This window comes from Larus michahellis, chromosome 7 (genome assembly GCF_964199755.1).
Source record: "Larus michahellis chromosome 7, bLarMic1.1, whole genome shotgun sequence".
In the NCBI taxonomy this organism is placed as follows: domain Eukaryota; kingdom Metazoa; phylum Chordata; class Aves; order Charadriiformes; family Laridae; genus Larus; species Larus michahellis.
Window position 1 is genome coordinate 50,117,145 of NC_133902.1, and position 18,606 is coordinate 50,135,750.

The 18,606-nt window shown below is 47.8% G+C and overlaps 2 protein-coding genes across 2 annotated transcripts; both read right to left on the reverse strand.

Moving 5' to 3' along the window:
• Positions 1 to 1,606: 1,606 nt before the first annotated feature.
• On the reverse strand, positions 1,607 to 5,956 carry TMEM37 (transmembrane protein 37). The gene is made up of 2 exons (XM_074595157.1): positions 5,905 to 5,956; positions 1,607 to 5,011 (listed from the first exon to the last, which is right to left on the reverse strand). The coding sequence occupies exons 1-2, from the start codon at positions 5,923 to 5,925 to the stop codon at positions 4,439 to 4,441; spliced, it is 594 nt and encodes a 197-aa protein (XP_074451258.1). The 5' UTR covers positions 5,926 to 5,956; the 3' UTR covers positions 1,607 to 4,438.
• A 9,247-nt stretch (positions 5,957 to 15,203) lies between these two features.
• Positions 15,204 to 18,475, reverse strand: DBI (diazepam binding inhibitor, acyl-CoA binding protein). Its single transcript, XM_074595219.1, has 4 exons — positions 18,382 to 18,475; positions 18,127 to 18,244; positions 16,268 to 16,330; positions 15,204 to 15,499 (listed from the first exon to the last, which is right to left on the reverse strand). The coding sequence occupies exons 1-4, from the start codon at positions 18,388 to 18,390 to the stop codon at positions 15,426 to 15,428; spliced, it is 264 nt and encodes an 87-aa protein (XP_074451320.1). The 5' UTR covers positions 18,391 to 18,475; the 3' UTR covers positions 15,204 to 15,425.
• Positions 18,476 to 18,606: the final 131 nt, after the last annotated feature.

Genomic DNA, 18,606 nt, shown 5'->3' on the forward strand with positions numbered 1-18,606 from the left:
CAGTGGCCTGGAACTACTAACACGGGCTGAACAAACTCCATATTCAGGTTTCACCAACTTCCCTTTCTCTACACTTGCTCCTCGGTATTCCATGTGAAGCAGGCATTTGTTATCAGTAAATAGGATTTAAGCACCATCTTTCACACGAGTAGTTATCATTGTTCTGGGACGCCGGTGACAGCCTCTGGCTATTCACTCCAGGTCCCCAGAGAAGCCAGTTGCAGCTCTGCAAGCCAGCAGTGCAGGCAGCAGCTCCAGCAGCCTGAAGATCAGCGGTCTACCAACTAAAACTGAATTTAAAAGGAAATGATTAATAGTCTTCTCTCCCCCAACACAGCAACAAGGAAGTTCCCAGCAAAACGTCAGAGGCAAAAAGCAGTATTGTTGTGCTGTGAATAATTACATTGTGCAACGCCTCACTGGGCATCGGGGGAGCTGAATTCAACTGTTTGAGAAGGGGGTGGTGCCAATTCAGAGGGGTTGGAGCCATGTGAAGGTGAGAGGGCCCAGGAATCCAGCCAACACCCTTTCCAGGACACCCCCCGGGGGGCACACTTGTCTTTCCCTCAAAAAGAAGGCCCTTACTGACGTGGAAGGTTTAGAAGGGTCATTACCTGCTCACCATAGCCCCAGCAGAGGGAAAGAGAAGGCAGGTGAGGGCAGTCATCTTCTGTAATCACCCTCCCCTGACTCACAAAACTAAGCGATGCTCAACCCCCAAACCAGCTGTCCCTCCAAGCACAGCTGATGAAGGTACTGTAGACTTAAAATCAAAATACCATTAACAGTCCAGGATAACTCCTTAGTTAACATGCCCTGTGCCATTATTTACGTATTATTATCCACAAGCAATGGTTTGTGCACAAGTTTCCAATTAAAATTAGTAACTGAGCAAGTCTAAACAGCTCATTAACAAGAGGTGATGTTCATTACACAGCTTTTAAGAGATATTAAACCATCTGAGACAGGTCAATGACCTCTCCCATCAGAAAGAGAACACCAGGTGCTAATTAACTTACTTGAGATTACATAAACTAATTCAGTGGTGAAGCTGGAAATCTGCTTTCCTGACATTTAACTAAACCTTTTATTACTGGGAGCTCAAGGGAAAAACCTGTATAAATACATTCGTAGTCAGATACCACTTCTGCAGGCCAAACAAGCAAAGCTGGGGAAAAGAGCAAGGATGCTTCAGACACAGGGTGCGGTGTGGGAAAAGGGAGGTGAAGGACACAGGAAAGAGCTCTTTAGCTGGTAAACAGAGTACATGCAACAGCAGGAAATCATTAAGAGCCAACAAGGTTATCTCTAATTCCCACGAAGCAGCACAGCTGACTGCCCCTCTTGTTTTGTAAGACAAGAAAGCGGTGCTGGCTGCTTGGATTGGTGTGGACAAGGAAGGGAAAGGAGAGGGGAGTGTGCAGCAGCCTCGGCTCCCTTGGTCTGGAGCTCGGCAAAGCGCCAAGCAGTCATTTCTTCATCGGTCTAGCTGGGTAAACACACAGAATTGGCGCCTGGGAGATTACATAAACCCCACTCATCCCCTTAAATCTGCACCCCACCATCTAAATATAAGAAGAGAGAATTACGGTTATTTTTTTTTTTTCAAGGAAATTTATTTAACAAACTTCAGGAATGTCACTTGACACTTCCACAGGCTTCAGAAAATGAAGTTACCCATTGCTGCGCAGGTTGCTGTGTATAAGGATGTCTCCAAGACAATCAATCAACCCTGTTTTGTACTATTTAGCCATCAAAACGCATCTTCTCCCAGCATTAGTAAGTCAAGCAGTAGTATACAAAGCCAGTTGGAAAAAAGTTATTGTATTTTCCCTAGAGGATTCCCTACCCCCAACAAAAGGCCTCTTCTTCAGCTAGCAGAGGGCATCCTAAAATCATTCACAATCGCACCAAGTCTTGGGTGAACTCAATGGCTAATTGTCCACTGGCTCTCTCTAACCCGAGTGGGAGGCACCGGCCTGGGACTCGGTCTGGCTACGGCTGCATCCCCTGGGGAAGGGGCTGGGGGCATGGCCTCCCACTAGCACAAAGGGGAGTACATGCAGAATTGACTTCCAGTTTTGGATGTCACCAAGAAGGCACTCTGAAGTTACATCCACGTTTCTAGACAAGCCACGGACACCCTTGACCTCATGTAGGGGAACCGTCCTGCCCGGCACAGGCACCCCTTGGCACCACAACTGATTTATCAGTTAGTTAAGGCACTCTAGCATCTGGTAACACCAAAGTGCTACAGTTTGGGACCGGACCTTGCAGAATCTCCCTGGGATAAGCGGCTCTGCTAAAGCCATCGGCACTGTTCACACAACAATCTGCAAGTTCAGCCCACTAGCATGTCTTCCAACAGTGCAATTCAGCAAATCAAAAGCACCTTCACAAAGAGACACACAATCACACTGCAGTTTTCCAGAGGCAGTTTAAGGGCACAAGTCCTTGTCCTTGAAAGAGAGTCAATAAGCCCTGACAGAGCCCCGACCATTGCAAGAGCTTCAGGGGTTGGCTGGGTAGCACAGGTCCGTGCGTTATCTCACCAGAAATCGGGCAGACTCACATGCAAAAAAAAAAAAAAAAAAAGCACAACTGGCATTGTCCAGAGCAAGCCTGGTCTGAAACTGCATTGCGAAACAGGCTTAAGAGCATTTTCTTAAAAAGTTGTGGAAATCAGAAGGAATAGAGACTGTCCTCATGGAGTCAAACAAGTCCACAGGAGCACATTCAGCAAGTGTTCATTCGGCTCAGGCAGGACTTATGACTTGTGGCTTTCCAACACAAAGCTGTTTACTCGTGGCTTGCCTACACAGCCTTCTCGGCCTTTGTGCTACTTTGTGCTGCTTTTGTTTCAGGTGAAAAATTATGTCAAACTCACTGCACTGGAAGGGAAAGCCTTGCTCAACACCTATCAGGCAAGATACAGAGATGAAACGTGTAGAAACATTAGTCCTAAAACAAAAATACAAGCAGTTTTACCATCTGATACAAAACAAACATTAAAACAGAGACCCTGAAATACTCTGAAGACACTTTTATCTGTGGGCAACAGAGTACTGTATGTTGGACAGGGAGGACACATGTGCAGCAACCCAACATCTGAGGTCTCCTGCTGAGGTCTTCTCCCCTTTTACATCAGACAGCATAGGGAACTTCAAAGCTGCAGCAATTGTAGCAGTCTTGACTCAAGCACTGGCAGAAGACCAGCCTTAATATAATTTGGCCAAGTCTCTTTGGACTTCCATCAGCTGTGACAGATTAGAGATGTCCCTATCAGCCCCTTATGAGGCAATCATGAGCTTCTCCTCCCAGGCCCACTGCTAATCAGGGGATGAAAAGGACTTTGGTCAGGAGGATCTAGAGCTTCCTCCTCCCAGAAGAAATGCTACAGGAGACTCTCAGCTACAGGATGAGATTTCCCATTGCCTCAGTGGGAAACCTTCACAACCAAAACACACCCCAGAAGGTGCAGTGGTCTCAGCATGGCCTGCCCAGCCACAACACCCACCTAAAGCCCCTGCAGAGCTTGTCCCTCTTGCCCAGAGGGACAAAAAAGAAACTAGGAAGAGCAATGCCCCGTTACAGAGAACTTTGCAAGGGCTGCGAGGGAGCCAGTTTGGGTGACCAATTGGCATGTGTCCTGCAGGGGCAGCAGAGGAGTGGTGACAGCAGGGAGAAGCTGCGAGCACAGGAAAATGTACTGCTGCCCAAGGAAGGCATCGGAACCCTTCCCCATACACCTGCATCACCCAAAACCTGTCCTTGTCCCCAAGACAGCTACATCTCCCTGCACCTTTCTCAGAGGTGTCCCACAAAAACTCACAAAGGGAAGGACAGATACAGGGAACGTGCCAGCAGGAAACAAAATGGGTGACTAGATCAAGATCTGTGTGCCTTCTCTTTTGAAAGGGAAATGGAAGAGTGAGAGCCAGTGAAGGTTTTCAATACTCCAAGCCAGTGAGCATGGCCAGGCACAAATCATCTGTCCCTGAGACAGAGCAAAGCCAAGAGACACACCAAAGGTATGTTACACTCTTCACAAGCTCCAGAGTATGGGGGAAAGCACAGCAACACCAAACCCACAGCAGTACAGGCTTTGTGTAAGCCTCAAAACTGAGTCCACATGTGTAGATCACAGTCTGCCACCCCTCTGCATGTTCAACATGATGCCCTCTTCTTTAATCCACTCCTCCAGAAAACCGCATTTCAGCAGCGGCCAGTCTCAGTCTCTGCTTTGCTCGTGTTATGCAGCCCTGCACGCTGACCAGTGGGTGGGTACGTCTTCTACAGGCATCAAGACTGACTCACGCTTCCCCTCCTTGCACACAATTTAAGACACGGTGTCCTTTTCAAACTTCATTAGGCTCCCTTTTTGTCCAGTCCAATTGGCAAAGCTGATTACACAAAGGCAGAGGTACACCCTTTGCGCCTAGATTTTGCCTACCCTGTTCCTAGGGTGCGTGAGGCTGTTGATGTGAAGTCCGCTGATCCCGTTAAGGAAGAAGAGAAAGGCAGCGATGAACTCGCACCAGTACGTCAGCGTGAAGCCCGTGAAGGTGAGGTGATCCTTCACGAGGACGGAGAAGCTCAGAACCCCAGTGGCCGACAGCAAAAAAGAGCCCAGGATGAGAACGGAGCCCATCGACCACTTCCGCCTCGCGTTGGCATCCTCACAAACTTGGGACACCATCAAGAGCTCCAGGCCAAATATGGCAACCACAACGGCAAAGGACACCATGCTTCTGATGGGAATCACCCCCACGCTCAGCCCCTCCACCTTGGCCAGGCTGAAGTCAGTGACACACTTCAGGACGCTGCCGTTGCTAACGGTGCAGAAGTGCCACAGTCCAAAGAGCTGCCCCCTCGCAAAGAGCCAGCGGCCATCGCAGACGGAGATGGATGACAAGACCACTGCTATGGCCACGCACAAGATGATCAGGCTCCTGATGAGTGTCTCAAAGAAGGATTTCTGCGGTCTCCGGTGCGCCAGCAGCCTCTGCGCCTTAAAGAATAGTGGGGGGGAAGCAAAAACCCTGAGTTAACAGCACTAGTTAAGGGTGAAATGAAACCAGAAGGACAAAGCAGTGGGACTTCAGCATTTGAAGCTATTTGCTTGTGCCCATCAAATCCCTTCTCGCTGGGGAAGGCAACGCAGTTACAGGCTGTACCCAGGAGAAAGGAAGGGTGGGTGAAGCTCTCCCGGTTCTCCGGCCGCACGAACAATGCTCCCACGTCAGGGCCCGGGTTGGGGAGCACAAAGGCCCCGGGCTGCGCCGGATCCCTGCCCCGCGGCACAGCCTCCTGCTCTGGCAGGGCTGGAGGAAACCGCCGGCCCCTGGGAGGATGGAGCCGACGGCTGGGATGGAGGAGGCGGCAGAAGCTGGCGGGGGACACAGGCGGACGGACGCCCAATTACCAGCACAGCCCTCCTTCCCCCACATCTCCCGCGCTGCTGCCGGCCGGGCTCTCCTCCTCTTGCCGGCAGCAGCACCGGTCCGGACCGGGCTCCTCACCCCAGACCCGGCTCGGCTCCCCCGGGGCTGGGGGGTGTCTCCGGCTGCAGCCCCCGCGGGCAGCACACACGCCCTCCTCACCAAAACCCTCCGAGACGGCCCGAAATTTAATTAAAAGACAAGCCAAGCACCCCACAGCCCGCTCTAGCTGCGGTGGCCCCGCCGATGGGGACGGGAGAGCCACGGAGCCGGGGGACCTGCTGCCGCTCCGGGGAGGGGGGGGGGTCTCCGGCCGGCTGCACCCCGCAGCTCCGGGGAGGGTCCCTCGGGGCGACCCCGTCCGTGCAGGAACAAACCGCATCATCAGCCCTACGACGGGGCGAGGGGCGGCCCCGCTGCCTCTCCCCGCTGCGTCCCCCGGCAGGGCCGGTGGGCGACGTACCTGCGCCCCGATGGCGGTCATGCTGCCGGCGGCGCCGAGAGACGAGCGGGCGAGCGGGCTCCGGCGGCGGCTCTTTATAAGGCCGGAGGGCGGTGAGCAGCCCGCCCGCCCGCCCGCCACGCCCGCGGGGCCGGGGCGCCCTCGGGCCCCCCCGCGGCTGAGTCAGCAGCGCGGCCCCGCGGGCGGAGCCGGGCCGTTCTCCCCCTCCCCGGCCCGGCAGCGCGGGGAAGGGCAGCGCTGCCCTGGCCCGGGGCACCGGCGTGTCCGTGCCCGCTCTAGAGCACGACCGCCCCGGGGCAAGGTGTCCCGCGCCGCACCTCGTCCCCTCGCCGTGTGTCGCCGGCTGCCGGCGAGCTCGGGGGCTGTTTCTCGCTGCTGCCCCGATGCCTTCACGGGACGGGGAGCGAGCCCAGGACCTGCTCGTCCACCACCCGGTGCCGTTGGTTTGCAGCCCTTTGGATCGCGCTTGACCAGAAGCGTGTGGCCGAAGTGTCCCTCCGCACGGCCCCAGCAGCAGCTGCAGGGGTGGCACCGCGGCCGTACCCGGACACTGAACCCCAAACCGCCCCGTCCTGTCCGTCCCAGCTCCATCTGCTCCCGGTGCTGGTGTTTCCCAAGCCGGTGGGACACCGGCTCTCCTCCTCCTCGCCCGCTGTGATTGTGGCCTCTCACCTTGGGCTGTGGGCACACTCTTATCTGTTACCAGCCTACTTCACCTTATGTATCTCTACCCGCACCCGTCGGCAAAAACCTCTCTGCTCATAAAGTTTTATGCCCTTGCTCTGTTTCTCAGTCATGTTTTGCCACCCTCTAATGAATTACTGATTGCCTTACTTTTTTTTTTTTTTGGTCAAAACAACTTAAAAAAAAAAAAAAAAAGCCCAAGGAAGCTGGTTTTTGCTGTGTCATCAGAAACTCTTGTTTTACTGCCAAATTCTGATTTAGATTCCAGCGGAGAGGTCTGCAGTGACTCCACAGGCTCCAGGGGATGGACTCAGGGGTCCTTGTTCCAGGCCTCCCTCGTAATTAGCCGGGGGCAGAATTCGACCATTCCCTTTCTAGATGAAAGGAGCTGGAAGGATCTCCTTCTGCACCGTGGGGTGGTAGAAGTTATCATAACTTTACCCTTCTTCCAGCTTCCATTTCTGAACATATCAGTGGTCTTATACAGATCGTCTCATTATTTTAATCTCTACACGGTTTTACGAGGGCTTTCTAAGTTTCCTTTAAAAATGCATATATATCTGCTACGATTTGGCTGGGGGTGTTTTCTGTAACACTATTTCTAGTAAGAGTGAGCGTTCTGAATAATATGTTTACTTCAGTTTTTGTACATCACATTTTAGTGATAACTTCAGATCTTTTTCTCTCTCCCTGCAAAATCTTCTGTTTTATTGTTTCCCTTCGAAGTTGTATACATTATTAGATTATATTTCTATCAAACACTGAATTGGGATTTCCCGCTTTTGCAACACAGCAAATTTTTGCAAGGTCTGTTGTTAAAACTTCTTTTGTGGGTTTGCGGTCTGCAACATTTTTTGTTTTCTGAGCATGTTTTCCAAGCTAGCAGACTCGAGGCTTGCCACATCCCTTTCATTTTAGGTTCATCAGATGACAGAATGGTTTTATGAACATCCTGGGCTATTTATTCCACAGGTTAAACAGCATTTCCCTATCGCAGTGTTCAGACTGATCACATGCGCTTGCTGCTACACCCACCCACTTCTAAGTTCCAAACTGAACAATATTTAGGTATTTTTGGCTCAGAAAGCACAAGCAGCCTCGGCTGTCTCATTTGCTATGTGAACTCAAGAGACGCGGCTTGCACCTAACCGTGCTGAGCAAACGCAGGCTCCGGCCAGACAAAATACACCAACTCTTATCTGGCAAGAACCTCACACGACTTCACGCTTTCTGTAACATCGGCTCAGTCCCGCAAAGCATTAGGCAATCTGGCCTTCAATTAGCAAAATTGTGAAGTGTAAATCTGCCTTAAAACATGACTCATCCTAAGAGCTTTAGCAATTTTTTAAAAAAAATAATAGCGAGGTGCATCCTGCTAACAAGATATTATTTTTTTCTGTAAAAGCCCGTGGTCAGGCTCACATGAGCAAACATGGGCATAAAAAGCTTTGTAGAACGAGGAACCTCAAGTGGCTACTTTTGAAACTAAAGCTGCCCCCTGTCACATTTGGATCTTTTAGTAGATCTATAGTTACCTGCCAAGCTGCTTCATTGAGGAAAAGGGTGCTTTGGGGATGGTCCTTTTCCTGCAAACACAAAATTGCTTTAATATTTTGTATCTCATGTAGTTTCCCCAAATAGAAAATATACACCAGCATTCAACTTGACCTGTAATTAATATCGCCGTTGAATTGGGACTTTAAGATTCACGCTTTACTGAAGTTGCCAAGGGGAGGACAATCGTAAGAGCTGCGTAAACAGAGCAGTTACCAACAGTTTATTTGCGCTTTGTTTCTGCTGTTGCTTTACCATCCTACTTTCTGGAAAAGATGCCTGGATTCATGACGCTTGCTAGAACTGTGCGCCTTTTTCAAATGGAAAAATGAGTTTATCTTCATTGGCTCATAACAAGACAAATATGTTCTCCATCTTTTAAAGATTAAAAAAAACAAACAGCAGCATTGCCTGAAGAAAAGACAAATTGTGGAACTGTTCCTTGAGGTTATTATTTTGGAAAATCGTATGTGAATACAGTGTTTTACAATAAAAAGAGCTCAGTGCTTTAAAAGGAAAAATACAAATTTATTTTTTTTGCCTGAAAAATACATTACCTACATCATAACACCACGGTAAATGACCTTTCAAGCATTTCAGATGTATTTTTGATTCAGCTGTGTCAATGTAGAGTTCTTGGTATGTTGCCAGTTTCGTTATTTTGTTTAGAAAGTCCCTTTTCTCTATTGTTTAAGTGGGTATTTCACATCCTATCCCTGGAGAGAAAGTTTTCAGGGAAATGTGTTCATAAATAATGGAAATTACCAGTAACTGTGGATTATTTTTTTTTTTACATTACAGAAACATGGAAAGTTTCATCTGGTTCATTGAAAACCATGAGAAGGTTAACACTGAAGAATCTGTTCTAGCTTTTTTCGTGCAGAATCCCGGAGAAGGTTCAGGACTGAAGTTTGAGAGTCCCCGGGGCTGAGGGAATGGTTACCCCATGAAGTATTTCACTTGGAGGTAAAGCAGAACACAAGCGACTGGGTCACCCCCAGGGTTGGTCTGATCTCCACGTCGGTCACTTCTGTAAATGCATTTTTTTTGTTGAATAAAATTCTTTCTGAACTCTTCTTTAATCCTCGGCATAGCAACTGATCTGACTAAGCATTTAAATTGTTTTTTATTGTTTTTTTTTTTTTTTTTTTTTTTTATCAGATCCCTATTTCAAGATGTCTTTCCACATAGAAGTTGATCTGATCTTGGAGACAAATAGATCTTCGGTATCTTGCAGACTTGAGACTTTGGGACATGCCCAAAGCCTGTACAAGGGGCAAAATGGTTTTGTTCACATCTTCCCCAAAAAGTGAGCCTGGAGAACATTTTATGAGGAAGAAAGAAGAGGCTAGCCCTCTTGCGTCACCATTTTCTCGCAGTTTTTTGTTTTTTTTTTTTTTTTTTTTTTTTTTCCCCTCCCCGCCCCCCCCCTTTTTTTTTTTCCCTGGCAGTAGATTGAAAATCCAAGTAGAAGCTGCATTCACCTCGGGCTGGGTGCACCCTAGCTGGGCTGAAATACTGCTTCTGGAACGGGGCAAAAAGTCAGCAAGCTGCTGGCAAGCTGCTTCAGACCGGCAGCTTCTGGGAACGCGGGCACAGTCATCCTCAGTGACGAGTGCCCCAGACAGCACGTGTAACGAAAGGGGGTTTTGGGTTGCACCAGGGCCCAGAACAACCCCTTGTCACAACTACTTTGGCTCACGACTTTCCTCCCGTCACCGCAGGTTACTGCAGCCCAGCAGACAGCCTCGTCCCAGCACGTAGCAGAGACACAGTTAGTCACGTAAAGAGGAGACAGCTCCCGGACCAGATGGTGGTGGGACTTTTCCTCCTGCCTGGACACCTCCCGGGTGCCACCGGCAGGCAGGCTGCTTACCCAGCCAGGGGCTACGTGTCCCTGCAGCCCCCACCATCTCCCACTCACTGCTGGACGTGCGCCACAGACCTGGGCTGCTGGACATGGCAATAAAACCCGACACCGAGCCTGGGATCCCGTTCTTCATCCGGAGCAAACGGTACCCGCTAAGGCACTCATAGCTGGTTAGAAACACGGTGATAATCCACCAGTTCATGCAGCGACTCTACCCCCCACTCCAACTAACTCTAAGAAGAGAGACTTTAAGCAAAAGGACAGGCTTAAAGGAAAACATTTTGTATTCTGGAAGGACCTGATCTGTTTCTGGACCTCTCTCAGCATCACATTGCAGAGACCCAGCACTGGGTGCTTGCTCCTTCTGCTTTGGATTCAGCCCTTTTTGGGGTCCTCTGGCAATAGTTACACTGGCTTAGGACAGACCTCAGGCTATTTGTATCTGTCCATTGTGACAAACTGATGCTTTGAAATATACATTGGATACACAAATTAAAACTTTAGCCCTTTTAGTTCTACTAGAAAAACCTTGGTCCATATTTCAATACTACGCAAGATGGGGGAAATCATATTACTCAGTTTCTCAACTGTCATGTATGTGTTTCTTCTCTCAATACTAACTCAGATTAATGCAGCTAAAGACCCAGACTTAAAAATACCAAGTACATTAAACTGGTAAGCTCACCTTTCTGATTCAGAACTTACTCAAGTGAGCAGCGTTTGTTAGGAGGAGATGGCATATCACTATCTCTGCCTTTTGGGGAACACGGTACAAGTCAGTGTCTTGCACGCTTTGGAGGAGACAAACAAGGTGTCTCCCTGGCTGCATTAGCCAAGCAGTATCATCTTCCTTCTTTCCAGGGTGGGGAATCCTCTGTCTGAGGCAATCGGGGCTTGCAAACAGAACAAGCTCCGGGCTTAGAACCAACTGGGCAGAGATCATATAATATCCCAGTGCGCCAGGGCTTTGGGCTTTTTTAATTAACAATAAAGACCTTCTCATTGCGGTGGCAGTACTAAGACCTAAAGTAATCCTTGCTGACATAAGGATTGGGAGGGATTTGTTGAGCCACTGATTCCACTTTCAGGCAGTTTTTTATATCACCTCCTTCATGAGCTTACCAAACTCCAGGAATTTTGACCATCTGTTCCTCCCCAGGCCCAGGCTCATTAATGAACTGTATTTTTTAATGGCTTCTCCATTACTCTGGACAGTCTAAAGTATAGGAAGGCTTTCAAGCATTAGAGGCAAGACATACTGAATGATTTTGAGGATAGCTCTGTACGTCTTCAGGTATTCTTCAGATAGCAAAGGGTTGCTCTGAAACTGCACTGGATGGCAGGACGGTTGCAAGAGATGGATCAGCCCTAACAAGCATTAAGAGCATCAGACCTTGTAAAATAAATGTATCTTTACCAGGACTGACCAAAAATCCAGTATCCACAGGTGGAAATGGGCAAGAAAGTGAAGAGACTACTGCAGCCCATCTCCACATGAATTCTCTATTCTAGAATAACCTGCACAGACACACTGATTCTAGAGGAAGTACAAGCTCATCTTATAAATAATGAAGACAGACTCATGCCTAGAATGGATCAATGTCATTTGCACTTTAAATGAGCAGCTGAAAATTGGCTAACTTATAGACCAGTTGATACTTCGTATGCTTGTGAGTAGGGGAACAAAAATAAAAAAAAAACATCATCAGATTCTATCTTTTGTTCTATCCTATCAACTTTTACACTTCCAAGTTTATTACTGTGACTCTCCCTCAAACGTGTTATGTCTACGTAGTATCAACTTGTCTTACCTCTAAGCAGCTTCGACAACTTGGAAAATGGCATAACCCTTTTTGGGTGACAGCTGTGGTATTTAGAAACCTACCCAAGCCAAAATGCATTTTCTTTTTTTGTCTCCCCCAACTTATAATCAATCCTACCAATCCCACAAGATGGCTGAGATGCCCAGTCACCCCATAGTGGTATTGCCCAATATTGTTTGCTCTGAAGACTCAGGGGGCAGAGGAAGTATTTTAAACAACAGTAAATACAATTGTCGGTTATCTCAGCAGTCTCATCAGGGTCAAACAAGTTCAAAGGTTAAAATACTTGCTTGTGAAACAAGATCACTCCAGATGAGAACTGAAGAATTTTGACAAAGTTGCACACTGCAGTCAAACAGAAAACTTAACTTCGCAGGGTTGAAAACTCTGTTACAGGCCTGAAGCAGCACACCAATACTGATTCGTTAAATCTCTGCCAGGGGCGTTGCACCTTCACATACGTTTGGTAAGAGCAAGCAAAACCCAGAAGAACAAACCCCAAGGAAAACAACATCCCCTTAACAGCTTATCTCTAATTGCACTGGGTACCAATCAGCTGGTTTCTCTGTGCAAGAACTAATAGTAGAAGCGTGATAGAAGGAACACTGTCTTATCACAGACGCAAGTTAACATTTATTATTCCTGTATCCAAAGTCCAGATTCCGTCCCGCACACTCTGCAAACTCAGCAAGCCAGACCCAAGTGCCTGCGTGCCAGCTGGCCTCTGACCTCCTGCCTGTCAGGCTTGTTTCAGCGCACGTCTGTCCCCCCTCGTGAGCGCCGCAAGGATCAGGATGTTGCTTGGCCTTTCTTTGATCTAATACAGAGGAAATAGCAGCAACTCCCCGAACGGGTGTCAGAACAATCCCCTGTTTTGCAGCACTGCCCAGCCATCAACAGCATCTGTTCCTGCATCAGGAGTACCTTACTGCAGACAGAGCAACGCTTCTGAAGCTGTATTTTGGTTTGAGGCTTGCTGCTTCTGTTTCAGATCTCAAGGCTATATACTTTAATGGTTGTCTATTTTTAACCACTTTATTCGTTTAATAAAAGCGATTACCTCTACCTGCAAATCTGTCTGTAGATGTCCTTAAACCACCATGGCCCTAGCGCCACTACTGCCAAACTGTTATTTATGCAGCCCAGGAGTCTCGTACTCCACAGCAGCAAGCACTATGCTGTCAGCAATGTTTTCAGGCACCTTGCTGCTAAACAACCAGCCCCCCCAGCTCAGTTCCGTCTTTTTCACCACTCTCCCTGCAGCGGCGGTACCCACAGTTAATGGCTGCACCGTTGTTAACGGCCAACACAAAAGTTGGCTGCACCACGCACACCACCATGCGCAGACATCAGCACCTTTCTTACTGCCCTGCTGCCTTTTGTAAAGTCTCTTACTGCATAGCTCTTACTTCCGTAACTTGAATTTTTCAGCTTACTCCAAATAGTAAGGCCACTGATGTCACTTTCCTAAGGAAGGTAAAGCTCCAAGCAGGAAGAAAGTGTTACTACAATAAAAATGAAGTATCCAAATAAAGACATTCAAGGTAGATTTCTCCATCACTTGTATAGAGTGGCAAACAGCATTAATTTTAAGTACAAGGCATAGAAACGTGGCCAAGACCGGTCTCCCTCTGGGATAAGTGCTGTGTACACAGCAATGTTTTCCTAATGCCAGACAGGCAATAGAAAGAACAGCAGCACTGCGACAATCACTTAAATCCCCCAGGGGAAATAAAGCTCAATGAAGACTGGGATATAGGATCCAATTCCACTGCTTTAGCAGTCAAAAATTCTGAACACACCTGTTTTGACAGGAAACACGTTAGCAAAGCATGGCAGCTTGCAGCACATCAGCCTCCAGCAAACAAGAGCAGAAGCGGAAGCATTTGCCGGTATGAGTTACATTCTGCTGCTGGTTGGCAGAATCCTCCAAGGATAACCAGCTTCACAAAACACAGCTGTGAAGATGGAGCTGCCTGTGGAATTTAGGGCTGGCAAAGAGCTCAAGTCATCTCTTATGCTGAACATCTGCTCTTACCACTCTTTTGCAAGGTGAATGTAATTTACACAGTCTCAAATAACTAGCAGAGGATACAAGAGGAAGTCAAAAAAAAAAAAACAACAACCCCCAAATGCTTATATTACTTACCCAGAAGAACAACGAAGGACATGAGTAAGCAACATTTTTCCTTATAAGAACAAGGACCAAACCTTTCTTTATCCTAACGCATTTTAAAGGGTGAACAAGTAGCTCTAAGAGCATTCCCCATTAAAAGCAGCAGAGGGGGAAGTTACCTTGCATGCTTTCAAAAACTATAAAGCCATCTCCACCTCCTACCGGTGGCATAAGAAAAGACACATTAGGTAAGGCACACAGCAAAACCTGTGTAACTCAAAACAGAACTATGTACTTAGCTAGACAGACAGGAAATTATGGGTTTCATCCCTATGGATTTCTATAAATCAATTGGTTATCTGAAGGCAGTTTGATTTGAAGTCCTCAGCTGTTCAGATGCTAACCAGTACAGCAGGAATTAGAACGCCTCATTCCTATATAAGGTTGTAACTTTATTCTCACATGCTCTGTGCTGGAACAGTTCAGTGCCACATTTTATAATCAAAGGCCTTTCTGGCCTCAGCAACTCTTAACAGACTATGCTAGGCAGACCAAAAATGGGTAAAAGCCTGCTGGAGATGGTCACAACAGTGGGTTTTGTATAAAACTGTTGCTGATGTTCACTGTAAGTCTTCCTGTTTGAACAGCCTTCTAAGCGTTAAACCAATTTATACTTGATTCACCCCTCAGTACACAGCAACACCAGCCCTCTCTATTTACAGTGGTACAGTATCAAGGGCACAAACACCACCGCTCTCTGGTGGTGAGAGCTCACCGCTCACCGCTTTCTTCCAAAAGGAAGGTTTTGTGTTCAGGTGCTGAGTATTTGCCTTCTCTCCAGGACCCTATCGTTGCTGTTGGGGAATAACATCTCCAAGAAGTGTTTTATGAAAGATGATTTGACAATTGTTGAGTAAGTCTCAGAAAGCCCCAAGCAACAAATATCAAGCACCTTGTTCTTAGTATAGACAGCATTAGAGCTAGCCTCTTCACGTTAATCTCCGCAGTGCTCCAGCTTTTGTGAGTGCTCCGGCATTTATCTGCAAGAGAAAGGAGGTAAAGCACTATCACACATCACGAGTTTGGTTTGGACACCTGTCCGCATTGCACAAAACAGATTACTGAGCCCCCTCTAGTGGCAGGAGGGCTGGAGAGGTTGGTTTGTGCCTCACACAGAAGCGTTTGACGGCTGCCACATGGCAGTTAAGGGATGAGCTCAGAATAATCGCTAAGGGACGACCACCACAACAGCTAAAGTACCAAATGCACTTTAATGAGTTCCAGATCTTGTTCCCAGCAGGAATTTATGATGTGTCAGTACATTAGTTGGGTACACAGCTTCCCCTGAACTACAGGCATGAGGAGAGCCAACTATTACATACTTGGTATTTAAAAATTTTATCAGAAACCAGTTTTCCACAGTATTAGAAATAAGGCATGTTTCAGGTGTGCAAGTGGCTGCTATATCCAGTCCTCAGATGCCATATTTGCCCTTTAGTTCTTCCACTTTTGCTATGTAAGCTTTCATTGCATCTTCTTTGGACATTCCTGAAGGACAGAACACAGGAAGCAATCAGATAACCTTTTATAAATTCAGACGCCTTTTGCATGCAAGTCACAATTCCTTGCTATAGCACGTAGGTGCATGCTACCAGAAAGCAAAGAAGGTCACTCGGCTGTGAATCTAGTACTAAAGTTTTAAATAAATGTGGTCAACAGTCACGAGAAAACAGTGTTTTGAAGCAAAGTTATATTTGTATAGACAGCAACCAAACAGTGTATTAGTTCCATTAATGCTGTTCACAATTATTACAGGAAAGCAATTCTATCAACTTAGAGTGCATTTAGATGTAGTGCTGGCTCCTTAAAACACCAGAAAATTCCCATTTTCATAGATTAGACCACTTGTTCCACTCCTCATTTAGAGCAGAGAGCCCAGCTGCATCTTCCAGTTAGGAAAGCTTGAGAAGAAACACCACAACTGGAGGAAGAGCTGAGCCTCTGGGGTACTAGACTGGGGCCTGGAAAACAGATTTAGGTTTCTGCTGCTGCTACAGTTCTCCTTTGTGTAACATCTTGGGCCAGCTGGAAATTTTGCACTGTAATTTCCTTTCACGCAGGCTGCATTTTTCAGGATTACTCCTGCCTTGCAGAGGTAATCAAAAGTAAGAGTTTATTATCACGGCATTCTGAACTTCTAGAACTCTTGTCTTATAAGGCAACACTATTTTATTTCTTGCTGAATGACATACGCTTTTCTGACTAGTTTGCCTGTGATTTTATTTATTAATTTTTATTTTATAATCAGACGCTTACCTTTCAATGCATACCAGGCATCCCACTTTGCTTTGCCTTTGAAGTCCAGCATACCAGGGCGCTCTGAGAGAGACAGGATAAGCAGCAGAATTAGTTGGTGTGCTGTGGGTGTAGGCAATACCTACTCCTTTCCTGAAGGCTATTTAGCTCTTAACTAAGATAAAACACATTGGTTCACCTCTGCAGCTATTACTAACCTGTAGTCAGGAGATCACCTCTGATGCTGAAGGGAGCATGTTGGAATGCTATCGGTGGCCACAGAGATAGTCTCTGTCAAGTTCCCTTAAGACAGCAGCATTTGAGCAGAAGAGCACCAAATAGTGTGATTTATCGTACTTTCTGAAGAGACTGCTGTTGCATGACAGCTATCTGATTAAAGAATAGAGAATCATCAGCTCTAAAGTAAAGCAGAAATGCCCTACGGTCCATTACAAGCAGAGACATGAAACCAAAAGCTAGTAGCATACTGCTTAGAATTCATTATCGTGAAGTTAATGGTATGTTTCTAACATACAGCTCTTCATTCATTCTGCCACCTAGGGGTACAAGCACTGAATTCTAACTCACTTCATTACAGGCCACACTGTAGTCAAACAGAGAAAAAATGAATGAGATACGGATATGTACATGGCTAGGCTTCACCTAAAGTCCCCTCTGTGTTTTTACTTCTTCTCTGTCTCCTTAAAGACAAGCCTTAGGATTAACAAATGGAATTGGACAGTAGCCTGTACATTAGCCACAAATATACCCTTGCGCTGCTCACATGGCAATGTGACCTGAAGAGCTACTTGGCAGCTCCTTCTCTCCAACAAAAAACCCTACTAGCTCACTCTTACACGAACTGCTTTTCTAGCCAGCTCCTGTTAACTACTGCTTCCCAAGAATGCAGCAACTTACAGAAATTTTGGTATATTAACAGCTCTAAAGCACCATTTCACCTTGGCAAACGTTACTAATGCTAAGGTCCAGCCATACCAAGAAGACTGCATCTTAAAACCAAACTCTGTTCTTGTCTCCCTCGGTGCTGTTCATTTTGGAAAAAAACCACAAGTGCCCATACTTACCATTTCCTGTACACTACACTGCCAGCTTTGAATTCAATCAACACCCAATAAACTTCATCAGCAACTGGGTCAGGAGACCAGCGCTCCGAACAAATGACCTTTTCCCTTTCTAATCCTAGCTACTTTACCCAACCGTTACACAAGGTCAGTAGAGATGGGCTACATCCTAAACTGAGCTGCCAGTGACAGAAGTATAGCAAAAGAAATAACAGGAGAGATTTTGCTTGGTGTACCCGCAGAGATATTTCTGCTACACTCCTTTCAAGATTCTTTTAACTGCAGCGCCTATAAAGTTTTTTCCTGTTCTTCTGTTTTGGCTTTCCAACACTATTTTTAGTAGCCAATCCAGTTTAAACAAACCGCCCCCTCCAAGTATTGCAATTCCACACTTGTATAGTTTGCCTTGCTGTTTAAAGCCTGTTTGCATTAAAGTAGCATCCCTTGACCGAGGCAGCTACTTACCGATAAAGGTCTCCAAAAATCCCAAACCCAATATTTGCACAAAGCTAACACAAAGGATTCTCAGACCGTTGCTACACGATTTAGACGACTGCAACTGGGTTAATCTAAAAACCACAAGTTGCACAAACCCTTATCGGGTCAGCCTGCGCCCGCCTGCACGCAAATCTATGCCAAGTCGGTATTGAGTCACTTTTGCCGGGATTGCACGAAGCGAGGCGCGCCACAGGGGAGAGGTTTTGCCGTCCCCAAGTGCCTCCAGCTCAGCCTCAGGCCGCAACCGCGCGGCCCCCGCCCACCCGCGGCACAGAGGGCTGGGCCCCAGCCGCTACCTACCCGTGTTCACGTCGCCCACCGTGGCCTGTTTGTAGTGGCCGTAGATGTACAGCATCTCCTGGTCGGTGGGCTGGGACTTCAGCTGCTTCACCTCCTCAGCAGCCTTCTGGAACGCGGCCTACAGGGGGGGAAGGCCCCGGGGCGGGGCGGGGGTGAGCACCCGCAGGCCACCACCGCTGAATAAGGGGGAGAGGAACGTACCCGCCCTCCACCGCCCCCCAGCGCCCCCCAGCCGCCCCCCGGCACAGCCCGCACCTCAGACATGGCGACAAACCCGAAGCAATCCTGACCCCCCCAGCGTCTGCCACACCGCCCCCACCGCTCGGCCGCTTCACCCCCTCGCCACAGCGCTGGCTGGCCAATCACAGCGCCACGGGTGACGCGGCGCCAATCGGCGCCTGCCGGGGGCGGGGAGAAGCCAGGCACAGGGCCAATGGGAGGGCGGTGTAGGATGGGCGGGCTCTGGGGGGGAGGTACCAT

What these genes read in the sequence shown, in the direction of transcription:
- TMEM37 (XM_074595157.1), bottom strand. Translation starts at nt 5,925, where the DNA reads ATGACCGCCATCGGGGCGCAG. An exon ending in TGACCGCCATCGGGGCGCAG is followed by an intron (nt 5,012 to 5,904) that starts GTACGTCGCCCA and finishes CTATTCTTTAAG; the next exon opens with GCGCAGAGGCTGCTGGCGCA.
- DBI (XM_074595219.1), bottom strand. An exon ending in GGTGGGCGACGTGAACACGG is followed by an intron (nt 16,331 to 18,126) that starts GTAGGTAGCGGC and finishes TGTCTCTCTCAG; the next exon opens with AGCGCCCTGGTATGCTGGAC. An exon ending in TGCCTGGTATGCATTGAAAG is followed by an intron (nt 15,500 to 16,267) that starts GTAAGCGTCTGA and finishes TCTGTCCTTCAG; the next exon opens with GAATGTCCAAAGAAGATGCA.